We start from the raw sequence: 23,291 nt of genomic DNA, 5'->3' as shown, positions 1-23,291 counted from the left end.
CAGTCTTGCACATATTGAGTCTGAGGACTTACAAAATATGAAGAAATCCTCAGTGAAAGTTTAATAGAAATGTCTGGAGCTAAGAAGAGATATAAAAGGCAGAAACTAATATAAACTGTAAAGCAACTATACTCCAATAAAAATTAATTTTAAAAAGGACATGAGACATCTTTGATGCACATAAAGATTTGGAGTCAATACATCATTTAGTTAGGAAGTAAACTAGAAGTGAAAGAATTTGAGCAAACTCCATGCGTAGTGAAGGACAGAGGAGCCTGGCGTGCTGCAGTCCATGGGGTCGCAGAGTGGAACATGACTTACCAAGTGAACAACAACGAACAACAAAACAAGAAAATAATGTAGCATCATGTATGTCAGGTGATTTAAGAAGGCAGGCAAGTCAAAGATGCTGAATACTACTAAGGAGTCAAATGAAATCATGACAAAAATTTGTTGGACTTAGCACAAAAATTTGTTGAACTTGGCACAAAAATTTGTTGGAGGTCACTAGTGACCTCAATAAAGTTGTTTTAGGTGTGGTGAAGTACAAGAGGCACTACAGGAAAACAGAACAGGGTATATAACTGAGCAATCTGGCCATAAGGTGGAGGGGTTGGTGGAAGGAGTCTGGGCAGTTTCCAGAAGGTTGGAAGAGATGTAAGCATGTTTTAAAAGGCTGATAAGAATACAACAGAAAGGAATAGATAAAAGATGCTGAGAAGAAAAGGGATACATCACAGTCTAAGACAAGGAAGAAGGGAATGAGATCCAGAGCATAAAAAGAGGCACTCATCTTATAGAAGAGGACAACATGTTATTAACTGTACATTAAGGAAAAAAGAGCAGGCAGGTATGGTTTAGAGCTGGCTCCCAATGTGAAGTTCCTAATCTCTTTCCTAAGTGACTGGAGTAGGGGTAGGTTGTTGGCATACAGGAGATAAGGATTATAGAAACTGAGAACTGACTAATGGTGTTGAAGGCCCAAGGGAATTTGTTAATGATGAAATTTACAGTCCTATCATTCTTCTCTGTAATGTACACTTAAATAGAAAATTTCAAAAACCACGTATCATGCATGATACATTCATTATGTAGTAAAACACTATTTCATAATTTCAGAAAACAGTTTAACAACCACTTGCCTGTAACAAATTAGTAATTTCCCCCACCCCATTTGAAAGAGTTCACTCATCTTACTTTCAGTCATCAAGCTGTGGTTCAGATGCTATTAAATCTAAGGCTTTAAAGTCAGTTATACTACCGTTAACTTTAAGACACATTTTTCTATAAATGCATAAAAATATAACAGTATTTGTGTGTACAAATGTGCAATCCTCATTAATCTGATTAGGTGATTCTAATTTGGTTAGAGTTTTATACTAACACTATGAAAAAAAGGTTTTGCTAAATACATTAGGTCACTTTTGCTTGCTCATTTAATAGGCTAAACTTTAGCAAATAAGTTATATTTGAATGCAAGCTAAAATTTCACTTATTTATTGAAAGTTGGCTTTGTAAGACTTGCTTAGAAATACTTAGTTGACAGCTGAAGTTATGAGATATACCTAAAATAGTAACATTACCTTTAAGTTTTTCTATCAATTTTATTGATTTAACAGTATTTTTCTGAGTTATCAAGCATTTACTATAGGTTTATACCTAAAGTGATCGCGAATGATCACTAACAAATGCCTTTAACGGTTGATCTAAAAAGGGCATAAACACACACAAATAACATTTAAGTATTCAAATTTCCATGAATTAAAAAAATCAGGCACTTATGATTTTTATAATAACGGAATATAATCCTAGGAATTAAAAGTAACTGATTTTTAGAAATTCAACAATTGGAAAAATGTGTACCAATACTTCTAAACAAAAAAGAGCATTTTTTATAAAAATTCACTAAATTCAAATTTTCATTACTAAGTATGAAAGCAGAGATTATTTTTGGGAGGTTCCAACATATAAGCCTACCTATAGCAAATCAAAAGGATAAAAGAGATAAGACTAGACAAATTCAGTCTTCGAAACAATCACCTATTTATTTTATTCTTAGACAACTGTCCTACATTGATCCAAAGTGAATATAAGTCAGGAGTAAATGAGTACCTGATATCATTGTTTGTGTTTACACTGACTTTTCAGTTTCAAAATTCAAAAGGAAATTCAGTAATATCTTTTCTAATATAAAAATGTCTTAACAAAAGACATTTTAGTAATACCCACAAAAATATTCTCCAGAATCTTTTTCAATATAATTATCAATGAGTTAAAGTCATCAATATAGATAGAAACTAACTTCCTATCAGACTCTCAAGTCTCTCCCTACTCAGTAACAGTATGAAATATGTATCTTGTACTCAAATCCTAAACCACTAATGCTCAGAAATTCAAAATAATATTAAGTAAAAAAGATGCTCCTCCATGGTAAATCTCAAATTTCCTTATTAAGACTGTTAGGGTACTCAAAGTATCAAATATAAAAACAATGTCCACTGCCCATTAGCACTGCAGAAGTGTCTAACACTTGTTTGATTCTACTGCATAAAATTTACAAACACCAAATGGCAGGCTAAAGTACTGTTATAGTGGTTATAAAAGCTCTTTTTTTAATCATTGTAAAGCAATTTTAAATCTTCATGAAGAGCATAGTATAGCTACATTTTGGAAGAATGGAATATAATGTAATGTAATATAACAGCCTAGCCTCACTCATGTAGTAAAGGCCTATAATGACTAAGCCAGGTAGGCCCTGGCTTATCAGATTTTAATTCCCTTTTATACCATACCCATTTTTTTCCTTTGCTAAATACAGGTTAAAATGCTATTCAGTTTTACAATACATCAAATTTTAAAAATTACTGTTCAAGACAGGTTAGAATGATTCAGCATCCAAATCTTAAATCCAAGAGCATGAAATGCAGCTGATTTTTTTTTTTCCAAAGCAACCAAAACCTCACAAGAAAATCTACTTGTATAGCCACAGAAAATGAAGAAATTAGTTTCATTAGGCAATACAATAAAGCATATGCTAAGAAAATTAAAATATGAAAAATATTTTTAAATAATCATAATCAGTGACCACATTTTGTGATTTTGCTTTTTTTTTTTTAGTAGATGAAAAGCATCTTGGTTCATTTAATTTTAACAGGTTCATAATTTAAGTAATAGATTTTAAGAAGACATTCTCCTTACAAAGGTCCTTACCTTTTTAAATTTCTTTACTTACTACCTGCAAACAATAGGTAGCCTGCCTCTGCTCTTCAGTCTTTTTTACTAACATTCACTCACAGCTTAAATAAAAAACATTATGACCTTTATGAAATTAATAGCTATAATAAGAGCACTATTTACTACTTACTATTTTATGGCCATCATCTTTAACCTTACTACAAAGCCTTTTTAAAGCTCTTTGTTTAAAATTTCAGGGTTTTTTTGGGGAGGGGGGGCAGGGAGGGAGTAGGAAAAATGCATTTTGAAAGGGATACCAATTAAAAGTATTAACAAAAATAAAGAGACTAATGTATTTCAGTATTTTGCAATATAAGATCCTAACTTCAATGTTAAAAAAAAAAGCAAACCCAGACTGCAACAGTTCACACCCTGAAAATGTGGCCTATTTACCCTGAAAACATATAATCTATAAATAAATACAGATAAAAATACAAAAATCACATTTAATATTCAGACTTTAAATCCTGAATTTTGCCAAACTGTCATTATCATTTTCACTTCAAAATCTATCTTATGTTTCAGAAAAATTGCCTTCATCCTCTAATATTCTAAAAATAGACTCCTACTGTCTCTTTTACATGAAACAATTACGCTTAGTTACGAGTCCTACCATATCAGCCACATCATCAATACCTAAAATTCTTATTTAACCTCATTTTTGGCAATCAAAATGGTAACATATATAAAAAAATCTTACCTATATGCTGCATTTTCTTTCACATGCAAAATGGTTAGATTCCCCTTCTACTTAATCAGTACAGTGTCTGAACATCTTTCAGTCTGACTTGCAAATATTTGCTTTCCCTCTTAGGGCATAGCATCCGCAGGGTTATACAGCACTACTTACATTCTCTTCCACATAAAAATCAGACATTACATGAAAGGAAAAGAAAGACAGCCCATTTCAAAGCATCTGGCAAACCTCCATTGGCAACCTGCCAAGCCTCTGCAAAACCTTCCTGTCTTTCCGAGCATGCTCACTTAAAACCAACAGCACGTTACTATGGCAACTCTGTAGGCAGCCTGTAAGTATGAACCGCCATTCTGATTTCAGAGTGCAAAAAACCAAATACTGCAGGGGAAGTAAAAGGAAAGAAATACCGTATACTCTATATCACACACAAGTATATTCATTTTGCTTTATAAATTCATATTTGTGTATGCTAAAAAGAAACGAGCACTCCACATTTTCCAAACAAATATTTTTGATGCTCAAATAGGTCTTCTTTTTCAGTAAACTCATTCTCTTTGTCTGCCACAAGCCCCTTTACCACAAAACAGCCAAAAATATACTGAATAGTTTATACCACTTAGCAAAACATTGCTGAACAAATAGCAATATTCATGTAAGCAATTATGTGGAGCTTCATGAGCGATTTCCTACAATTACATATACATTCTCAAGAACACAGTGATATTACAAAGAAAACCATTAACACTTATAAAACAGAATCTAAATCTTCTCTATTATTTATCCAACTGCCAAACAAAATACTCTTTCAGTTTAGATAGGATTCTTTTAATCCCCATTATCCTTGAGATACTGTGAAATGTCTAAAAGAGTTGAGATTTCAAAGTTCAGACAAACCAGACCTGGGTTCAAATCTCTGTTCTCCACATTTGAGCTGTGCCATCTGGGGAAAGTTACTTAACCTTTCTGACTCTCATTTTTCTCTTTAAAGTAGAATAGTAACAGTTACTCCATCTAGCAGTAATTTAAATGAGTTAACTAACACATGGAATATACCTAAAAGTTACATTGTCTTCCTCCTTGGTTATTTGGAAAAGATGTTAATAAATGCACTTGTTGCTCATTTAACCTGAAAAGTTCTTCTATGTAATCCCTTGTGTGTCTGTTAAGTCGCTTCAGTTGTGTCCAACTCTGTGTGACCCTATGGACTGTAGCCTTCCAGGCTCCTCTGTCCATGGGATTCTCTAGGCAAGAATACTGGAGTGGGTTGCCGTGCCCTTCCCCAGGGGATCTTCCTAACTCAGGCATTGAACCCATGTCTCTTGTCTCCTGCATTGGCAGGCAGGTTCTTTACCACTAGCGCCACCTGCGGAGCCCCTGTAATCTCTTACCCTCTAAAAATTAGCTCTGATTTGCCTACTAAGCTGAAAGCCATAAAGATCCTCCTCCTCCAAATAAAGCTGAGCTAGAAAAAGACAGCAAGAAATAAACAATCTAACCACAGGGAAAATATATGAAGGTATTATTTTTATAGAGTATTAAACTGTTTCTATATGTTGCAAACATGAAATGTCACCTACCATCTCTTCTTCTTCCTTTTTGGCCTCCTTTTCCTTCTCTTCATCATTTTCTTCAGCTGGGCCATCTTCATCATCACTACTGGATGATTCAAGGATTTCACTTATATCCATTTTCCAATTATCAGGAACAACTCTAGTTTTTAAGAAGATGCTTGCTTTCTGCAGCCCTAAAAGTAAAAATGTATTTCAGCATTTGTTATGCAATTAGCAGCATAGAATAGAAAGCCAAGACATTCAGAGTCAGAAGATTTGGATTCGAATTCAGCTATTACTTCTAAAATGATACAGTAAATCTATTTCTTAAGTTACAGTATTATGTTAATGTTTTTCTCTAAAGAATACTGTCAGAAATGTTCATGGTAAAACACAAAAAGTATTATAGGTCAAATGCTTTATCTAGACACTAAAAAAGGCATCAAACAGATATCAACTCAAACAGCTCAAATGGTGCCAGAAAATATTGTCTTTAGTCACTAAATTTGCCATTTAGAGTGTCATACCATGAAATAATAGACTGAGTCATCCTTATTTTACCTGGTTTAGCAGAGAGCTCAGATTCAGGCAGATTGAGAATGTCTACTTCCTTGATATCCTTTCTTGCTATAGAATAACTATAATTATAGAGAAGAATAAATGGGAGGGAAACCATTATTAAATAAGAATTATCACTTAAATAGTCATGTTAACACCTAGAAAATATAAATCTCAAAATCAAAATTACTTTACCTATAAATTATTTTAAAAAGACCATGTATATACTAATTCTTAAAAAAAATGGCAAGAGGTAATATAGGCAAAGCTAGTATCTTAATTCTAAAGATGCACATACTCAAAGTACACTAATTTGAGAGTCTCACATTTCTAACATTTCTATTTATGCAAACTTCTTGCACACAGAATGGGGTGTCCTTCCTTATACTATTTTGATCTTTCATATTTCTCAAATTTACTATGCCATTTAGTAAGAAAAATTCAATAGAAGGTAATACTAAAATATTTTATCTTTGTAAAATACATTATGATATCAAATTTTTCACAGAGAATCACAACTCAATAAACAGATAATTCTACAGTTTTTTAGAAAAAAAGCAAAGTTGAGGTTAAGGAAGGCTTCTAAAAAATCTGACTTTTTTAAAATTAAATTTTATTGGAGTTCAAAATATGACTTTTAATCAGAAAAAAGTCAAAATAATTATTCTAGTAATATAAATCCCATTAAAAGTAAAGGTCATTTTTCATAATATGAAATGGTACACATGATAAAAATATAGAATTCTTACAATTAGGGAGAAAATCAATACATTTAAAAACTTTAAAAATATTATTCTCACATATTATTCAGTTTTATATAAAAATTTCAAGTAAAAAATAACCTACATTATAAAAAATGAAAAGATCTTAGGTAATAACTTCTCAGGTTCATAAAATGATTAAACTTTCAAAAACAAAGTCCTGGTTTTCATTTTTTTCCTCCCAATGTTACACTATTAAGTGATTCATTACTCACAATTTAGAATCGATAAATGACCGAATTAAACACTGGTCTTTTTTCACTGTGATATCATCATTACAACTGGGAGATATTACCTGAAATATAAAATAAGAACATATTCACCATTATTTTCTCTGCTCAAAGAAAGAATGTATTTTCTAAAATAATAATCCTGGATGCCCTAATTTCTTAAAAGGATTGTATTTGACAAGAAATATGCACACTGTCAATAATAAATTACTTACAATCAATTTGTAAGTTTTCTTTAGCATATTGGTTTTCTATATATTTAATTTATACTAATTAAATAATTAATTAATTACCAGTCCATCCTAAAGGAAATCAGTCCTGAGTATTCAAGGGAAGGACTGATGTTGAAGCTGAAACTCCAATACTTTGGCCACCTGTTGCAAAGAACTGCCTCAATTGAAAAGACCCTGATGCTGGGAAAAATTGAAGGCGGGAGGAGAAGGGGACAACAGAGGATGAGATGGTTGGATGGCATCACTGACTCCATGGACATGAGTTTGAGTAAACTCCGGGAAATGGTGATGGGCAGGGAGGCATGGCATGCCGCTGTCCATGGGGTTGCAGAGAGTTGTACATGACTGAGCAACTGAACTGAACTGATATATTTAATTTACCCAGCCATTATATTATAAAATGAATAATTAATGAAATATAAATCATAATGTGACCACTTTAAAAATATCAGGATTTATTCTAAGCCAAATAATAATTCATTTATTGTTTAAAACACAGAATGTATGAGCTATAATGAAAATAAGGCATATTGTAATTTTTTAAAATAAATTTGAATCAGGATCTATTTTGAAATCTGGCTGTTTAAAATAAGCACCTAAGTTCCCATTTGTACCAAGGAATGCACAATTGTTAGTAATTAAACAGATCAGAGAAAAATCTGAGTAATGAACTTTCAAAGTTTTTAACATTTAAAAATAACAAAAGTCTTAACATTAGTAACTAACCAATCTATTTTTCTACAGCTTAGTATTAAAAAAAATTAAAGTCTAATAAATTGCTGAAATGTACCTGCTCAACATTAGCCCCTCTGTGATCTAGCACCAACCACAGAACGTTATGCAAGATGGAAATGTTCTCCGTCTGCACTGACCAATACAGAAGCAATGAATCACATGGGGGTGAGCACCTTAAATGTGGCCAGTACAACTGAGAGACTGAAGTTTTTATTCTATTTAATATTTATTTAGTTAACAGTTTAAACTTAAATAGCCACATAGGACTCATGGCTATCATATTAAACAGTGTATCTCCAGACAATTAAAAAGTCTTGGAAGGTATATCAGCTGTCTTAATATCAGATGGTATTAAATGTTTCTTTGTTTGGTGTTGGAAATTATTAGACTAATAATATAGTCAGCTTTCAAGGAGCTAACACTGAAATGGAGGGGTAAATACAAAAAGATACACAAGAAGAATATAACCGAGGAGAGGGACACTAGGCATAAGATAAAATAAAAACAACTAGGAGGAAGATCCAAATTATCTTCTGCCCTTGATCCAAATTATCTTCCCAGTCTCATTTCCTATTATGCCCCTATTCACATCTAATATTTGGCCAAAATGGATTCCCAGTGCACAGTTTCGTGTTATTTCTTTCCTGTTATTTCTTATTCTGCTTCTTCTAAGAAAATCCTCTAGTGAAGTTTTCTGCTGACTAACTTTAAATCCTTCAAGTCTCAGCTCAAAAGCACCAGCTTCATGAAGGCTTTTTTTTTGGATTTCTTTCAAATAAATGCAAGGTCTCAGGACAAGAAGTCCTAATATTGAATGCAAACTATCTTATATTACAGTTACTTGAATTATCCTTGCATTATACTAAAATCATCAACTGTAAGACTGACTCTTACTCATCTTTTTTCACCTCAGAAATGATAAGCCTGTTGAGTAATGGCATTTATTATTTTTTTAAAATCTCTTGGCAAATTATGATGAGTATTCTGAATCCAAGCCCACTTACTTGTCAGCCTGTACAACTGAAAGGTTCAAAGGACTTTCAGACTTTCCCTATATAAAGTACATGTACTACATAGGAAATGAGTCATGTATTTACATGCACATAGAAACCTTAAAAAAAAAAATGCCCTCAGTTTCTTAAAGGAGCCTAATCTAATCTGGGACATATTTTATGCAAAAATTATTATTAGAGATATAAGTGATATCAAAACACAGAGATGAAGGGAGCATACTTATGTTGAAGTAGTTAGGAGAGAATTTGCAGAAAAGGTTAGGACTTGAGCTGAACCTTGAGACATATTTAAGAGGAGAGGAGAAGGAAGAGGAGAAACAGGAGATAGGTATTACCAAGTTTATTGATTCTTCTTGTGAAGTAATTCTCTTGCCCATACCTTCTCATTCCTTCCCCAAGTAAGCAAATATTAGTTTTCTCTACCAACCTACCCAAGATTTGCTATTTCTAAAGCCAAGGTGTAGCCTTCCTTTCCCTAATACTCTTTGTCCTATTTTCTTGTCTACATCAAGTTTTAAAAATTACTATATAATATTTAACTACAACATTACCTTTAAGATGTGTACAGTAAACTCCATGAGGGCAACGCATTACAAGTCTCGTACATCTTTATTTTCTAAGGTGCTTTAAGAAAAGCTGAACTCACTGCAAATCCTCAGTAAATACCAATTGATTTAAGGGGTAAAGGACTGGAGGAGTGAAGGGTCTTATACAGGGAGCAGTTAAGAAAGAGCCTTAAGTAGACAGCTTACAGTGAAAATGGGAAACAAACTAAGAACTAGGGATGACCTCAGATGTCCATCTAAAGAATGCAAAACTGATCCTAATGGAAGTCAGTGCAGGGTTCTTTTCTTTGGAGAATGGGGCTATCATGAATAACCAGTATTGTAAAATTTCTCTAAAAAAAGTTACTTCTAGAAAATTAGTTTGTATTTAGTGAAGAAGGCATTCAGGCATCAAGTTAAGCAATGCTGGAGGTAAGCAGTATATATCAGGTAAAAAAAAGTAATGGGAACGGAGTAAAAAAGAGACCACTGGACACATTTTGAAGGAAAAACTGAAAGACTCCAATAAATACTTGGTTATAGACAATTAAAGAAAGAAAATAACAAAAGACATTGAAGTACATGGGACTGGAGGAGGAATGCTTAATTTTGCAAGGAAGTCCGAACTAAATGTGTGTAACACTCTCAAAATATTTTAAATAGTTTCTAAAAATCCATGTTAAACAAATATTTTAAAAGGTTAATTAACTTGCAAAAAAACTATACTTACCAAAGCAGGATACCATTCACTCTTCTCAGCTGTAGATACCACACTCACAACTTTTCCTAATAATTCGTCATTGAGACGTCGCTTATCTTCATCTTCCTCTTCACTACTTTCTTCTTCTTTTTCATCTTCATTACTAAAAGTTAGAATAACTTTATCATGATCTTAACATAAACCATTTTGATATAGTTACTACCCCAGGGTAACAGTTTCTTCATCCACACTAGAATTGAATAGGTATTTCCCTGGTCCCACAGAAGTAGTTCTGAGCTATCCACTAGATCAATGAGAACCAGGACTTACACTCTAATGCCAGCTACTGGCTGGGACAGAAAAGCTGTATCATCATGAAGTACTTACTGTGCCAAATACATTTTAAGAGACTGCCCTTCGACTTTTTATGCATGCCAGATGCCTGATAATCACTCTAATTTTCTAAAAGGTTATGAAAAGATCTCATTAAACACATCAGAACGTTTATTTAGTTAACCTATCTGGATAACTAAACAATTAGACAAACTCACAATGAGGAAAAGTCTACAAAACAACTGGCCTGTATTCTTCAAAAATGTCAACGTCGTGAAAAGAAAAAAAGGCTGAGGAACTCTTCTAGGCGAAAGGAGACTTAAGAACCACAAAAACTAAATGCAATGCATGATCTTGGACTGAATCCTGGAAACGGGAGATGGTATAAAGACTATCATTGGGACAAGTGGCAAAATCAGAAATACATACTATATATTATTTAGATAATAGCATTCTATCAGTTACCTGTTCTGAATTTGATAATCATACTTTAGTTATATAATGTCCATATATTCCTACACAAACGAGGGGTAAGTAATGATGACTGCAACTTCCTCTTAAATGGTTCAGCCAATTAAAATTATTATTATTAAAAAATAATAATATATGTATATATAGAGAGGAAATATAAAGCAAATATGTGAGAAAGTTTTATTAATTTAGTGAATCTAAGATGATGAGTATATGAAAGTTTATTGTATTATGATTACGATTTTTCAATTTGAAATGTTTTTGAAATAGGTTAAAAAAACACATTATTCTCACTTCAAATAGGAAAATCATATCAATTACAGCATTTGCCATGTGCACACACGTGCGCATCTGTGGGTGTGGGGGTGTGTGTGCACGCGCACACACATAAGCATGCACACGCTCAGTTGCATCCAACTCTTTGCAACCTCATGGACTGTAGCCCGCCAGGTTCTACTATCCATCAAGTTTTCTAGGCAGGAATACTGGAGTGGGTTGCCATTTCCTACTCCACGGTTTCTTCCCCACCTGGACTGAACCCGTGTCTCTTGAGTCTGCTGAATTGGTAGGTGGATTCTTTACCACTGCGCCACCAGAGATGCCAAGGAATTTGGCAAAGTAACTCAAAACAAAAATAGCCTGTTTTAAAAAGGGGTTGTGATCATTATTTCTATTACTTTGTCCAAGAATAAAGAAAAACTTCTGCTCAAAGTAGACTGTCTAAAACAAGGATGCAAGATATTATGGAAAGGTCACCCAAACAAATTTGGCCACTGTAGAAAAACCACTTGTTTAATGTTGTGATAACTGTAATGTACATGAAAACACTCACACTGGCAGAGAGGACCTCCTTCCTCTGTTCATCTTCTTTGCAATTACTGGAGTTCCAAAATGCTCTGGATTTGTTAATGGAAGCTGGTCAAGTGTCTGGATAAGAAACAGACAAATTAAATCACTTTTTGCCTCTATATTAGTAGCTGCTGTTCAATTCAAAATGTTCATCCATGGCACCCTACCTCACTCTCAGCAAAATGTCTCTCTCCTTTCAGGCAAAGAGAGGTACGTCTCAGCGTTCTCTCATCACCATCATCAAACACTGCAATAAACAAAAGACATCAGAGAATTTATTCACACTGAATAAAATTTAACTGCACAGAACGCTACTATTGCTATTTACCTGGGGCTTAAAAGCCATGATGTTAGTTATGCTTCAAAATCTTTTAAACTATACATACCATATTTTGCATTCTATAGATACCAAACAAATACAAGTTAATGGCTTTCCCCAACTGCTAAAGTGTCTTCATTTACTTCTTCAATTTCTACCATTACAGAACCACCTTCTTAAACCATTAATGACCTAGTCAAAGCATAGATATTAAATTACCTTTAATCCTAGAAGAATAAGCAAAAACCTGGTTTAAAAAAAAGGATTATGGGTTTTTTTTGGCAACAGTTATCAATAGAGTATCTCTAACATCCAGAAACTGTTTAATTTCTGGTAATACTGTTGGATTACCCTACTGCTTCTACTTCTTTGCATGATAACCCACTATAACAGAAATACTTGCTGCCAAATTCTAAAGTCACAAGATTCAACTTGTTTCTTTTGCTAGAAGAGGGTGAAAGATGTTTAGAAGTAAAAGCAGAATCAAGGAGACATTAGAAAGATGAAAAACTTTTTTTAATTCTAAAAAATAAGTCATAATGGCACAGAAACCTTGTCAAGTTTTTACTTCTACTACATTAAAAAGAAATCATACTACTTGTGGAGTATGTGTAAATATTTCAAGGATATGAGGGTAAGGAAGGTAACAGCTCCCAGGTGGCAGCAGTGATAAAGAACCTGCCTGCCAATGAAGGAGACACAAAAGACTCAGGTCCAATCCGAGTCAGGAGATCCCCTGGAGGAGGGTGTGGCAAGCCAACCAGTACTCTTGCCTGGAGAATCCCACTGACCAGGCTACAGTCTACAGGGTCACACAGAGTCGGCCACAACTGAAGCAACTTAGCAAGCATGCATGCTCTCCATGTATCTAGCTATATATATTTTGGTAATTTTATAAGTTTAATTTTTCAGAAACATACTGATTTTAATATCTGATATTCACAAAGAAAATGTTCTCAGAAGACACCTGATACCCAGCATTATGAAAAGATAAAATACAAGAAGACAGAATCCTTATCGCTGATATTTAAAATGCCATGTACACATCAACAAATGTTTATATAGGTTATGGAAAAAGCACATACACAGAAGAGCATACATACACAAAAAATGATCATTAATTTTAAGATTTAATCTTAATTTTTATAATTCTATATGTTTTCCTATTTTGACACAATAGGTTAATGTTAAGAAAGGAAAATTGTACATCATCCTAATTTAATAACATCTTAGAATCTTTACTATGCTATCTATGTAATTGAAATCCTGAATTTTTCTTAAAGGGTTGTTTTATTAGTAAACATACTGTCTTCAAATCATAAACTTATTTTTTTCATGCTAGAAACATAATTATGTAAGAGTGCTCAACTCCTTTAATATTTATCTACCTCAGTCAGTTCTTCCTCTTAGGCTAAAGATACCTAGTTTTAGATTCTCTTACATGCTGGAGAAAATAAGAAAATTAAAAACTCCTGATACACATATTTAAAGAACCATAATGATTACAAGGGCTTCCCTTGTAGCTTAACTGGTAAAGAATCCGTCTGCAATGTGGGAGACCTGGGTTTGATCACAGGGTTGGGAAGATCCTCTGGAAAAAGGAAAGGTTGCCCACTCCAGTATTCTGGCCTGGAGAATTCCATGGACTGTATAGTCCATGGGGTCGCAAAGAGTCAAACACAACTGAGTGACTTTCACTTTCACTTTCAATGATTACATAAAATCATCTGTGTTACATACTGTCAATGATGCATGAATTAATGATCACCTGCAAATACAATGACAAGATAAAACACAATGTTCTCCAACAATTATATCACTAATCTACACTTGATTAACAATGCTCTAAACATTTATATCACAATTACGATTCATATGGTATCATCAATTCTGACAAATAAACCACTGCACTTTTAAAAATTCAAAATCATGAAACTCTCGTATCAAACTTAAAATAATTCATGCTATTATTAATGTAAGTATGCTAAAAAATGAAACCTAAAAGTTCCAATTTTCCTTAATGTCTACCCTATAATACAGTAGCAAAAATGATGACAATGGACACATACGTATACACATATATACCACATATATACCACAGTTAGGACACAGAGGTGTGAGGAAGGAAAATAAGGGTTTAAGACCAATCACTAATATGAAATTTATGGAACAAAATCTTTTTCACAATTTTTATTGTTAGTCAACAGCAGCCTCAAATAAAAATGCCCTGATGAGAAATTTCAACAATTTAATATTATGAGTTCTTTTTTTAAATATACACATTGAAATCTATCTAATTTTTAAAGAAAAAAATTACTTTCACTTCAGCATACGTTATCATGGTTAGAAATGACATAAAAACGAAAGACAACAGTGGTACAAACAACCATTGTACAGTTTTACCTAGGAACCCTTCCAACTTCAAGTGAAACAGAGAAGCAGTTTAAGAACTTTTTTTAATTCATAAAACTATACAAAGATATGTATTTGAATACTTTATACAAGTCTGTTGAGCCACATAATTTCTCAAGATGTTCTAAAAGATAAACAGAAAACCCAACAATATAGTGGACCTGTTTAATCAGGACATCCTTGATTATAAAAATCATGAAGAAGTTCCATCTATCTGAAGTTTTCTCCATAACTTCCATGTTACAAGTATCATCTAAAAGAACACGTAATTTAAAGACACTGAAGAGTGACTCTGGCACTTTGATAGGAGTGAAATAATTAACTGGTGTATATAGTAAATTTAGTTTATTTTTGGTTCGAGATGAATATGACAAGAGAAAAAAAGTCAGAGTATAAGATTCAGTAATTATAAGGCACAAAATGTCTTATACTTGGCAAAAATGGCATGTAAATATATTACTGACTGAGTGCAAGAGAACAGTACAAAAATTATACCTGTCAGTAAATTTTATATAAATACTAAAACCTAAGTTGACGACAGTAACAAAGCTAAGACCTGATAACCTTAATCACACTAGACAAAATAATGCTAATACAAAAGCATACAAAGCCTAACCCTAAATTGTTAGAATTCAAAGAAACAAAAGCAACAGGGATCCAGTCTAACTACTAAATGCAAAACATCTACTGGTTATCACAGCACTGTTAAATGATGGAGAATAACTGATAACAACAACAGTAAATTAACTTTATCTATTCAAAGATACAATTGGCTATTACTTATTAATCTTCCACTATGTCCTAATCCTCACAGCAGCCTCAGCAGAGTAGGCATCACTATCTTCCTTTTATAGATAAAGAAGTCCAGCATTAGAAGGTTAATCTATGAGCTACAATTTAGTTAAGGAGGGGATCAAAATAATAATAAATAGGTACGAAGCAGAGGCATAAAATGAACACTGGTTAGAAAGTTAAGAATTCTGACTCTGATAAACAACAAAGTCGTACTGTATAGCACTGGGTGCTATGTTCAGTATCCTGTGATAAACCACAATGCAAAAGGATATATACATACATATATGTATGGGCTTCCCAGGTGGCACAGTGCCAAAGAATCCACCTGCCAATGCAGTAGATACGAGAGAGGCAGGTTTGATCCCTGGGCCAGGAAAATCCCCTGGAGGAGGGCATGGCAACCCACTCCAGTATTCTTGCCTGGAGAATCCCACGACAGAGGAACTGGGCAGCCTACAGTCCATAGAGTTGGACACAACTGAAGAGACTTAGCAATAGTAGTTACAATTAACAAAACATTTCACATAATAAATACTTTAAAATTATGGATATCCTTGGTAAAAACAATAGTTCTGTTACTTACAAAATCATTTGTGATAACTACAGATGTCACTCAGCAGCTAATATAAAAAAATTAATGAATCCGGAAACCTAAGAAATTAATGTTCAAATGTATAACTATATTAGTAAAATATCATGGGAATGCTAAGTCTCAGAAAAAGCTATTTAAACAATGGGTTAAAGTCTATCACAGGACTGAAGAGATGTTACTTAGTACTTTTTTTGTTAGTGAAACTTTTCTAGTCAGTGGAATAACCACTTGGCTTTGAAAACATTCTGTCGTTGACTTTGGTTATAACAAATTTGTCTTAAGTGAAGTGACAGTCACTCAGTTGTGTCCGACTCTTTGCGACCCCATGGACTACACAGTCCATGGAATTCTCCAGGCCAGAATACTGGAGTGGGTAGCCTTTCCCTTCTCCAGTGGATCTTCCCAATCCAGGGATCAAACCCAGGTGTCCCGCATTGCAGGCTCCAGCTGAGACACCAGGGAAGCCTTGTCATAAGAGGTTCTAATCAAATTAAAAGCCTCTTAAGCCTAGAGAACATTCTACAAAAGTCAGTTCATTCACCAGTTTAATCTTAAACCTCCTCTACTCCTTTAACTTAGAATTTCCATGAGATATGATAAAACTGATATGCAGAACAATAAGTACAAGGTATGAAAAAATCCCAAATCTTAAAAAACATGCTACAAAAATAAGATTAAAAAATATTTTAGTGTTAAACTTGATATATGACCTACGTACATTTATATATAAATTAAAGCAAACAGCAACTACTTCCTTTACATTTTGCTTGTTTTTCAGTTTCCCTCACATTTTCCTTATTTTTCAAATAAGTGTGTTATTTTTATATTCTAAAAAAGCAAAGGAAGAGTTATAGAATGTCTCACTGACAGTTGTATTTGGCAGGATTTTTGATATCTCCTGAATGACTGGACAGATTAACAATACAATTATATACATTCCTTATCTTTAATGCAAGGATAAGAACTGCCAAATGAATGAACTATGCTACAAAGGCAGTGTCTTATTATAGAAGAGGAGATATTTCCAAGTCTCAACCCCCACCTCAAAATCCATGAACTGGTGTTATTCATCATTCAACACTTAGAGGGCAAGGTAATATTACATTTTTTTTAATTGAGTTATGGTAGATCCATAATCTCTTTAAAAATTTATTAAGTTATAATAGGAAAAATTAATACCTATATTATATAAAGAGTCAATATTACCTTCTCAGATAACTTTTTGGTAACTAATGATTATAATCATTTTATCCTATTTGATCCAAACTAGTAGTGTGGTATCCCCTTTTGTTTCATTTTTTAATAGTTTGACATAATTTCAAGTTCCTTTAAAACCAAAAATATCATTGAGAACATTAATAACACTTTTGTGTAACTTTCTGATTCTACCTATGTTAACACTTTGCTAGAAATCAGAAATCAAGAAAAATTACAAAAGAATTTAATCCAACTGATAAGTAGCCACCTAATCAAAAATACACAAAGTCTGTGATCCATGAGAGATCACACATTTTATTTTGCCATCTTCTAACTCCGATCCTTCTTTATGTGGTCTGCATACTTCAATATCTAAACACTCTTTATAGCAGAGTGCTACATTGAATCTCCTTAAGAGAACAGTTATCTCTTTCCATCTTAAAATTTTTTGATCATTGTGTCTCACTACACAGATGTAAAATCTTATTTTGCATTTTTCTCCCAAATTAGTTTCTGTTTCAACAAATGTGGCCTGTTTTCGTAACTATGTACTACCTGCATTAGATTCACCCAATGTGCTCATAAAAGAAATTCTTGGGTTGCCATCCTAGACATGCTAAATTGGAGAGACCTAGGGTCCTCAAATTCTCACTTTCTTTTAAACTAGCACCATGTGAGTCGTATGTACACTGTTTAATACATGAATCATATGCAATTAAGATTCTAAGCTCTTGGAGAAAAAAAATTATACTATTTCTTCTGTAATTACCTGTCACAGAAAATCACCACAGAGAATGCTCAGTATCAACTAGTTTTTTTAAGTATTAATACTAAAATGCCATTCATGTAAAGGATAGAAATTGTTATCCATAATTGAAGTATTATTCTGGGGCGCAGAAGTCCAAAAAGTGAACACCTGAAAAAAAGTATTGCTTCTGTAGAAGCTGAGCATTATATCATTAAAACTTCACTAGCACTGTGACTGTAACCTTGATATTGAGTACCAAATAGGATGTACATTAGTATCTGAACATGCATCATATAATGTCCCATGCTTCTGCACCCATCAACTCCTTTAATTTCTACCACTGCTTTATTTAATACAGCAAAATTGCATCTACCTAATCTATGAGAGTTAACTTTAAGCTTAGTTTTAAATCTCAAACAACTATCAATAGCCACAACTAACCCTCCTAAAAATATAGAGTTCAGAATAATAGCAGCATTGTGAACCAACATCAACTTCTAAGAGATCTAAGAATAAAAATGGTTAGAAAATAATAGATACATAGAACAGATTGCTACTATTAATAAAGGCCACAGCATAAGACACAGAAGTACAATTTTCAATTAAAGATTGTTTTTCACATCTCTGAGCATCAACTAGAGATGAATGATTTTTATCCAAAGCAATAAATCAAGTAAACTAAAAATAAATCTAAAGGGTCATTTCTTTTCCTTCTGCAGGGAAACCACAATATTATAATTACATCTTTTATACCAAGACATACATATAAAAACAAAACAATGCCACAGATGTTCAGTGTGAAGCCAAGGATTGGAAGATATCTGCAGGACTGTGTAGTTTCAAAGTACTGAAAGGAGACTTGGAAATACTAATTGTTGTTATTCTCATCAGCACAATGACAGCAACTACGTGAGTACTATATTTAGGTTTCCATTTATATGTATTGTGACACTTGTTGCTACTCACTAAAGTTTTTTTAAAGTCAGCATAAGCTTATGCATGAAACGTTAAAAATGTATTTACATATATTGTTGTTTAGTCGCTAAGTTATGTCCAACTCTTTTATGACCCCATGGACTGTAGCCCACCAGCCTCCTCTGTCCATGGTATCTCCCAGCCAAGAATACCACAGTGGGTTGCCATTTCCTACTTCGAGGGATTTTCCCGACCTAGGGATCGAACCTGTGTCTCCCATACTGGCAGGCAGATTCTTTACTGGCAGGGAATGACCCAGCAGCATATATATCTTTTTATATATATATATATATTTTTTATATCTTTCTAGAAAGATGTTAAGAGTCTTGACTACATTGAAAATCAAAAATTAAGCTATGATCATCTAGGCTTGAATCTACTCTGGCCAGGACTTTTTCAGTCTGTGAATTCCATGGTAACATCTGTATTACCCTTATATAAAACACGCAGCAATACAATAAAAGACTGCAACTATGCAATTTTAATTCCAGAAAAGTTTAAAAGTCTGATGACTAAGTTGTACTGACTTTCTAAAGGAAGAAATATAACCATAGAGTTTAATTTTCTTGAAGGGAAATATCAAGATAACCTAAAAAAGCAGTACACTCTTCGATGAAATAACCCTAAATGGCCAAGTTACTGTAAAGAGATAATTGATACTTACCATCAAGGTGTCATTAAAATTTTACCCATCTATATCAAGTAAATTGACAAGAAAAAGTACATATTTCTCTGCCAACATAATGTTTCAATGTATTTACAAAACAGAGGGATATATATGAAATCCCCCAAATTAAATCCTTCCTATTAAATTACTTCACTACTTACCCACAGTATACCAACTAGCATCTGTCAACTTGCTGATAACAGCTTCCTGAAAGGATCCATCAGATGTCCTTGTTTCAACAATAGCTCCAACCTAAAACATAAAATCAAAATTTCATCATCAAATTTAAATAAACTAAATCACTCCTACCAATCATATAACTGGGTAAAAAAATATATCTATTTGTGGTAAGTCTACCTTATATTCCCAGAGATCTTTATCATTTATAGTGCTCTAACGTTTATCATGCAGTTCCAGCCCCAAAATACTGAGGCTTATGTAAGATAGTTATTATTACCCCATTTTATACATTGGAAATTGTGGCTCAGGAAGAGAAAATAATCTGCAAAGAATTCAGGGTGAGAACCCAGTCTTTTAAGTCTTATTTCAGAGCTTTTTTTACTATATCATATTGCCTATAAGAAAACTGTGGAGTATAAGAACCAAAAACCATAAAGATAATAAAAATAACTTCAATTTTCCTTCATAGAAATATTGACTATTGGATTCAGCATTTATATTTAAGGGACCTTTTAGATAAAGTTTCACCTGGATACAGAGAGATGGACCAACTGAACTTCTTTCAGTTTCCAGAGCTTTGTATATCAGATATTAACTGAAGTGGTACTTTGACATAACAAAGATTTATAACATAAACAAATGGGCAGACATGGATGGAAAACGTAATGTAGGTATTGATTAAATTGAATTATTAAGTCAACATAGTTTACTTGGTAAGTCTGAACAACAGAACATTCAGACTTATATTAGTATAGCACAGTTAACAAGTTATACCTCTGTGGTAACAATATGAAAAACAAAGTATTCAATCCAAGAAATCAAAACAAAAAGCAGTGAAACTCATATTCATATGTATTAAAATACTCTTCTTAAAGACATTTAACATTCTTAACCTAAGGATACAGACATTGTTAATGTCATAATTTATATCAACTATACAACACCTCTGGAGGAGGAAATGGCAACCCACTCCAGTACTCTTGCCTGGAGAATCCCACAGACAAAGGAGCCTGGCGGGCTACAGTCCACGGGGTCGCAGAGAGTCGGACAAGACTGAGCGACTCACACACACAAACACACCTCATTTGTATTGTTGTTTTCTAATAACACAAAAGTGTATTCACACATGTAAAATTCAATAAATCACTGTATGAATTTATGACTAATCGTTTTAGATTTTAAACTATACAAAATACGTACTCTTAAAGGACCTTTTACTTGGTCATCTTGCACCAGTTGCGTAGTATTATCCTGTTTCAGGAGTACCTAAAAAACATTTTTGCACAAGAGTTTACATGTTACTTTTAAAATAATATATTTATGGTAACACTGTAACAAAAATGTCTTTAATCTATGCTTTCTTAGCATCTTGTGGTTACTTCTGGTATGATACTTATTACATTGTCTTATGTTTGTGTTTATTGTCTCTTCCATTAACTGTGAGCTCCTTGAGGGCTAGAATCCTCTTTAATCACTGTATCTGCAACAGTTAGCAAGTATCAATGCATATCATAAGCACTTAATAAATATTTGCAGAATTAACTATACAAGATTTATAACCTGTCATGATTACAGTAAAACCTTATAATTGCCTTAATTTCTTTTTATCAACTAGTCATAAAAGTTCACATCATCACCAAGTATATTACCCCAAAAAATAAAAACAGTATCAAACTTTATCCCCTATATGCAAGGTAAACAAATTAAAAACAGACATTTTCTGGTCCTTTATAAAATAAACCTAAATAGTAATATGATGAGCAATTTAGTCACAAATAAGTGTTCCTTTCTACTACAGATAATCCTACATATATAACTTGTTCTATTAAGAGAGAGGGACTTCCCTGGTAGCTCAGACAGTAAGGAATCTGCCTGCAATACAAGAGACATGCAGGAGATCTGGGTTCGATCCCTTGGTTGGGAAGATCCCCTGAAGGAGGGCATGGTCACCCACTCCAGTATTCTTGCCTGGAGAATCCACTGGACAGAGTAGCCTGGCAGGCTACAGTCCATGGGGTCGCAAACAGTTGGACACGACTGAGCCCCTAAGCACAGCACATTAACAGAGAGGGTTGATGGGAGAGGGAAACTGAAAGGGAACAAGTACCCAATAAGGAGAAACTTCAAATTCTAGGTAATTTATGTATGATAAGACCTCCCAGAACAAGGATGGTATTGATTTTAAATTCAGTAAGTTAATTTATAAAGAGCTATGATGCTAACAATAAGTTAAAATTCTCAAAAGAATTCCAAGCAAATATTTGGTAAGTAGATCCTGTATAGCTGATATTGTAAAAAAAAAAAAAAAAAAATGGATATAATGAAACAAGAAATAAATGAATGTCAAATGATAGCCTAATAATACGTGAGAAAAGTTTCACCATCAGATGAAAATTTAAACAAAGTTTATAATAATCATAGACAAATCTATCTGTCCACCACACAAATCTCATTCTTCTAGTTCAATGGTTCTCAAACTTCAACATGCATCAGAAACACCTGGGGGCTTGTTAGGACACAATCATTAGACCCACCCTCAGAGTTTCTGATTCAGTAGGTCAGGGGTAGGGACCTGAGAGTTTGCATTTTAAACAAGTTCTTAGGCGAGGCTGATGATGCTGGTCCTGGACCCACTGTTCAATCATTTATTCAACACATTTTAAGCACCCACTATGTAGAAGGCACTAATCTAGGTATTCCAAACAGAACAAGACAAACAATTTCTCCTCTCACAGTGCTTAATTTTTGTAGGAAAGCAAATTGCAAAACTGAAAGTAGATCATGATCCAATGAATAACAGTAATAACAACACTTGTTATCGACAGGCACAGCCCAAGATCTAGAACACATCAAATCTCTTTGGCATACTATCAAAAAGGACTTCTATGAACTTTATTATACAGCTCTAGAATGTTAAAAATGTTTATAATAAGCATGGATTACTTCTGTGGTCTAAATAACTAAGATTATTAAAAACATTTTATAGAAAAATTACTTGGAGGAAACATAAAAATGATACTAGTATTTCTGAAGTAGACTATTGGTTTTACTCCTTCGGTACTTTTCTATATTTCCAAATACTGTACAGGAATAAGTAACTGTTTTTCTGGCCATAAAAGCATCTTAAAAATAGAATTCTTTTTTTTTTAAATAGAATTCTTAAATCATTTTTAATGCTGTCTTGAAATTATAATTTCCACGATTTTGTTTTTAGTAATCTACTGCTTTTTCTAGCCACCTGAAATTGCCTCTACCAAAATAATAAGAAAGGAAAGAACAGATTATAGCCACCACAAACAGGAAAGATCCAAATAATGGAAAGTACCATGAGTACAATATTTTCATAGCAGCAGTTTGGAGTAATTTCTCATTTTGAGTTCTTTATTTCCCAGTTCCTAATGTGCCTTTCCTACAGTTTTGTATATAACAGTTATTCACATACTAATGATTCAGTAAGCAAAGTAGTGATTCAATAAATAAAGTGTTGATTTGCAGTC

General features: G+C 33.3%; 1 protein-coding gene across 3 annotated transcripts in view; it reads right to left on the bottom strand.

Annotated features, from left to right (window-relative positions):
• Positions 1 to 23,291, bottom strand: part of ARID4A (AT-rich interaction domain 4A) — a 58,485-nt gene that overhangs the window by 31,951 nt on the left and 3,243 nt on the right. For all 3 annotated transcript variants that reach the window (XM_043472197.1, XM_043472199.1, XM_043472198.1), the window contains exons 4-11: positions 20,995 to 21,060; positions 19,776 to 19,866; positions 12,077 to 12,156; positions 11,893 to 11,987; positions 10,287 to 10,419; positions 7,016 to 7,095; positions 6,043 to 6,119; positions 5,509 to 5,675 (exon numbers count right to left, since the gene is read on the bottom strand). In XM_043472197.1, the coding sequence (XP_043328132.1) occupies positions 5,509 to 5,675; positions 6,043 to 6,119; positions 7,016 to 7,095; positions 10,287 to 10,419; positions 11,893 to 11,987; positions 12,077 to 12,156; positions 19,776 to 19,866; positions 20,995 to 21,060 (789 nt within the window). The remainder of the gene's footprint in view (positions 1 to 5,508; positions 5,676 to 6,042; positions 6,120 to 7,015; positions 7,096 to 10,286; positions 10,420 to 11,892; positions 11,988 to 12,076; positions 12,157 to 19,775; positions 19,867 to 20,994; positions 21,061 to 23,291) is intronic.

Source organism: Cervus canadensis, chromosome 6 (genome assembly GCF_019320065.1).
Source record: "Cervus canadensis isolate Bull #8, Minnesota chromosome 6, ASM1932006v1, whole genome shotgun sequence".
Classification (NCBI taxonomy): Eukaryota; Metazoa; Chordata; class Mammalia; order Artiodactyla; family Cervidae; genus Cervus; species Cervus canadensis.
The sequence above is the reverse complement of the archived record's forward strand: the minus strand, read 5'-3'. Positions and strand labels throughout refer to the sequence as shown.